This window comes from Zea mays, chromosome 4, assembly GCF_902167145.1.
Source record: "Zea mays cultivar B73 chromosome 4, Zm-B73-REFERENCE-NAM-5.0, whole genome shotgun sequence".
In the NCBI taxonomy this organism is placed as follows: domain Eukaryota; kingdom Viridiplantae; phylum Streptophyta; class Magnoliopsida; order Poales; family Poaceae; genus Zea; species Zea mays.
In genome coordinates this window covers 23,393,958-23,398,377 of record NC_050099.1, presented here as the reverse complement: position 1 = coordinate 23,398,377, position 4,420 = coordinate 23,393,958, and the positions used below count along the sequence as shown (strand labels likewise).

Sequence of the window (4,420 nt, the reverse complement as noted above, 5' to 3'; positions counted from 1 at the left end):
GCAGATTGTGCTACATCAGTAGGTTGTGGCGCAGAGATATGCTTAAATTTAACCCCAGGCTCCCTTTCTAGTCTGCTGACACTGTGCTTATATCTGGGCTCATAAAGCATGACAGCAACACCAGTATTACCTGAAAATCAAATGATTGCCAAGGTTATTAAATCGAAGAAGAATTCACATACTTCACGCTGCGCTTGCGCTACATCTCCATGCAAGGCACGGGATCCAGGAATCAAACCAGAAATATACAGTCTTGCGCTACATCTCCATGCAAGGCGAGGTCTCGTGGAAAAAGCTGCCCTTGTAATATCTCAACCTCATTTCATATCTGTCAGCAGTTCAAGTTAGATGGAAAGAAAAAATTATTACTGCAGAATAGCTTATATTATTACTTGCACATTGCACTATAGCTGATAGTAGTCAAATACATAAACTTAAATTTCTCAACAATAGTTCCTTTTTATTATATCTGAGAGCATAGTAGCTCTTTCGCTAATACATAGATTACCCCTATACTAATTTCTCAGGTCAGAGCAGCAGATTATATAGCAATTTCTAGGAACTACCATACAATTTTCATATCAGAAATTCTAGCGATGAGTATGAAGATCTGTGACAAGGTATTTATTCACATGCTGGGTTTTCTGCTTCTTTTAGTCGGTTTGGGCAGAGGAAATTTCAGATGCTACAGGTAAACTGGAGCCTGTCAGGCTACATAAGTACTATAAATGAAACACGTTCTCAAGAAAATAACACAAAGTAAAATGTGATTTTAAAGTGCTGAAAGCAATGATCTCTGTAGAGGGATGTAGCAAACTAGCAAATCAACACAGTATTGAGGTCACTGATGGTCACACAAACATTTGCTGCTGGTCGAGGCGTGTTGGCTCCAAGGTTCTGTCAAAATTGGAAACGCTAAGTGCCTAGCAAATTAATAAGCATCTACCAGATTTTCGCATTCATGCCTTCAACACAGAATCGCGACAACACATGTACCACTATCTTGTCTTGCATACAAAAGCAGCCAACTTGAAAGAAAACAGAATACTGTGCAGAATAGAAAGGCATGGATCAGCTAAAGTAATGACCTAATAAAAAAAAGGGTAACGCAACTTCCTTGTTAAAGAAAAGACTTTTACGCTGTAAGTGCGCTCTTTTCCCCATGACGAGTAGGATAGCAACTTCCTTGTTACAATAGAACAGTACAGGAGAAAAGGAGATGCTTATCATTCAAACCTGAATGTCTCCTTCACTGTAAGCTCTCCTCGAAGATCACCTCATCGGCCCTCTCAAACGACGCCCCCACCTCGTCGGGCGCCACAATCCGGATCGACACCTAGTCCTATGTACTACATGCTAAAACTTGGAGAAAAATCTAGATGCATATGTGATGTCCATCAAATATATGAAAGTAGGATGATATCATTCTAAATTACCATTATATATCTCATAAATAAACATTGTGAAATAGCTCATGCATAAGCATACTCTATATCCAAACTAAAATACTAATTGACAAATTTGGTAATCAACTGTTTGCGCTATCGTTGTGCCTAACTAAATATATATGAAATCAAGTCTCGACACTGGTGTGGCCATTCCATCTTTTCCTGTACAACAAATAGGAGAACACAATAATTATTAGTTAGACACAGATGAACACCTCACAATGTGGCATATGATGTAAAAGGTTATATGAATGTAACATCTTACCTAGGAAGCCATGCTAGATTTAGTTATATGAAGCACCCTCAACCCTGCATGATCCACTAATGTCTATCACCTCATTCATGAAGAAGTCGAGCAACCGTTCTCGGACATGCACAAAAACATGTAGACAACAGCATAACGATTAATTGTTTTATTCATAACTCACAAAATATGCATCCAAAAATAGTAAACTAGGACTTTCTGGAAAGCTTAGAAAGTCCTCTATGAGCTAGTTTGGGAGCTATAAACCCGGAGAGGATTGGAGAGGATAAATTCCCTTTTTTATTCAATTTTAAATAAGAAGGAGAATTTAGCCTCTGGAATCCTCTCCGGTTTTGTGGCTCCCAAACTTGTCCTATAACTCTTATATTATCATCACAACATGATTCAACAGTTTGAATGGTCAAACAGTGCTAAACTTTAATTCTGTCCAGATTTGGACAGAATTCGGCTCTTCACTTCAAAAATCCATAACTGGAGTTTCATAAATCCAAATCAGGTGATCCTAGACTTTTTAGAAAGCTAATAGAATTGTCTATAATTCATTTATAATCATCTCAAAGTGATTCAATGTGTATCGAAGTCAGTTAATACAAACAAACATTGCTGTCCAGATTTGGATAGATTCAGAGATACTAACTCAAACAGCTGTAACTTAATTTATAGATCACCAAAAAGGGTGATCCAAAATTTGTTGGAAAGCTTAAGAAAAGTACTACAATTATCCTATAATTACTAAGAGCTAATTCTCAGTTTAACTTGGACAAACAAGGTCATTTTCGAAATCAGTACAGAATCTGGACAGATTCTGAAACTGGACTTGGAAAAATCATAACTCCTAAACTACTGAACCTATGGTCATGCAATTTTTACACAAGAAAGATAAAAAGATTATCTACAAGTTTTATATATTACATTTCTACAGAAAACACGGTTTACTTTACTTAACTAGCCACGTCATAAAATTGGACATGCAGTCCAAACAGCAAGAACTCTAACTTAGATCTTATTTAACTTCTACACTTATCATGCTTTTAACATTTAGAACACTCAACACTTTATCTTTAGTAGAACTAAAACCACATAATACAACAAGGCATTCATGTCACCATACATTAGAAATTCACTCAACCACCAATAAATCTTGTCGGCAAAGCGCTATAAGTACTAAACGTTGTTTTTACATTATTAACTTGATCACTCAATTCATATACAATAACCAAATCATTTATACTTGAGAAATACCCTTACCAAAGTACTCTGCGTACAATCCACTTACAAGCATCATGCATATCTCTAATTAGTTTCATAATACAATACATACTCGCCTTAATTCTAACTTATGCCATATCACACAATGGCATACATATTTATCGACACTCTTCACACCATAAACTACATTTTAACTTAATCTTTATTATCGAACGACGCATCTCCTTTATTTTTCTCATCACCTCGCACATACAAACACATCAACTAAATCACAATGAGTAAAATACACATCAAACAACCTGGCAGAATCAAACTCGGGTCGCATGCCGTCTATTCGCTCAGACATTTCATCGCATTGGTGAAGCGCGAGGCACAACGTCGACGGTAGCTGCGGTTAACGACACACAACGGTTCAACATTTTATCAAGCACTAGGGATGCGGAAAACAATAGGCTACTAGCGAGGGGCTCACCGGGGTTCGACGTCCTCGCAACCAGGGCTGCAGATCGGGTCGGCACGTGCTGCGATATTCCGTCGAACACGTCGAGGGCGCGACACGATGGGGTTTCATGGCTGTTGCTGTTGTACCGCGGCCGGGCATGAGGATAATCTGCGCAGGGCCAATCAGCAAGATTCGAGCAGGGATAGATGGAGCAGAGTTAGCGCTTGACAAACCTAGGGCAGGAGCAACCGGCCATCCAACGCAGGGGGCAGAGGTGAGCACCAGGGAGGGCAGCACAGCCAGCATCCATGGAAGAAGACTCAGCCACCAGGAATAGGAAGGGGCAGCAGCCAGAGGATGAGGGCGAGGGGAGATAGGAGACGGGTGGCCCGACGGCGTCCATGGCTGGGGCAGGGCGAGCTCAGCGACGGCGCCCTGGCAAGAGGAGATTGGGGAGCTCCTGCGCCATGGGAGATGGTGGTCGGCACTGGCGTTCAGGAGCAGTAGCGGCTGGTGGAGCAGCAGCGGCATTTCCGGCGTTGGGGACGAGGGCGCCAGGGGAGGGAGCACGACGTGCTGCAGGAAGGGGCGGCACCATCCACGGGAGAGGGGCCGCGCAGGGAGGGATCCAGGGGGAGCCGCCATGGGAGGGGCAGGGAGAGGAGCGCCCAAGTGGTGGTTGCCGCAGGGATGAACACCAGGAAAGAGGATGGCGTGAGGGAGTTCGGCTAGAGCTTGAGGAAGAGATGGGGATGAAGGAGAAATGATGTCCGTAGCTTCTAGGAAATAATGGGCCGCGTGGATAAGGAGTAGAGGAGCTTGAGCGGTGGAGAAGATAAGAGAAAAAATTAGATTTTTCCTTCTCCAACATTTCACAAAAGAACATATAGGTAATTTAGTTCTAGGATTTGAATCCAAATGAGATGTAAACAGACCCATCAAAATAATATAAATTTTGATGTTTTTGGACTGCGCTTACAATGGGAGGTATTTTCGGACCAGACAAATTTCCACAGTTGTAGATAGTGAAATAGATTAATTACGAGTACTCAGTTC

General features: G+C 41.5%; 1 protein-coding gene across 1 annotated transcript; it reads right to left on the bottom strand.

Annotated features, from left to right (window-relative positions):
- Window positions 1–3,106: 3,106 nt before the first annotated feature.
- LOC100278397 (uncharacterized) lies at window positions 3,107–4,121 on the bottom strand. Its single transcript, NM_001151690.1, is given in 3 exon segments — window positions 3,107–3,310; window positions 3,395–3,532; window positions 3,598–4,121. Coding segments are annotated over 3 exon segments (477 nt in total). The 5' UTR covers window positions 3,896–4,121; the 3' UTR covers window positions 3,107–3,269.
- Window positions 4,122–4,420: the final 299 nt, after the last annotated feature.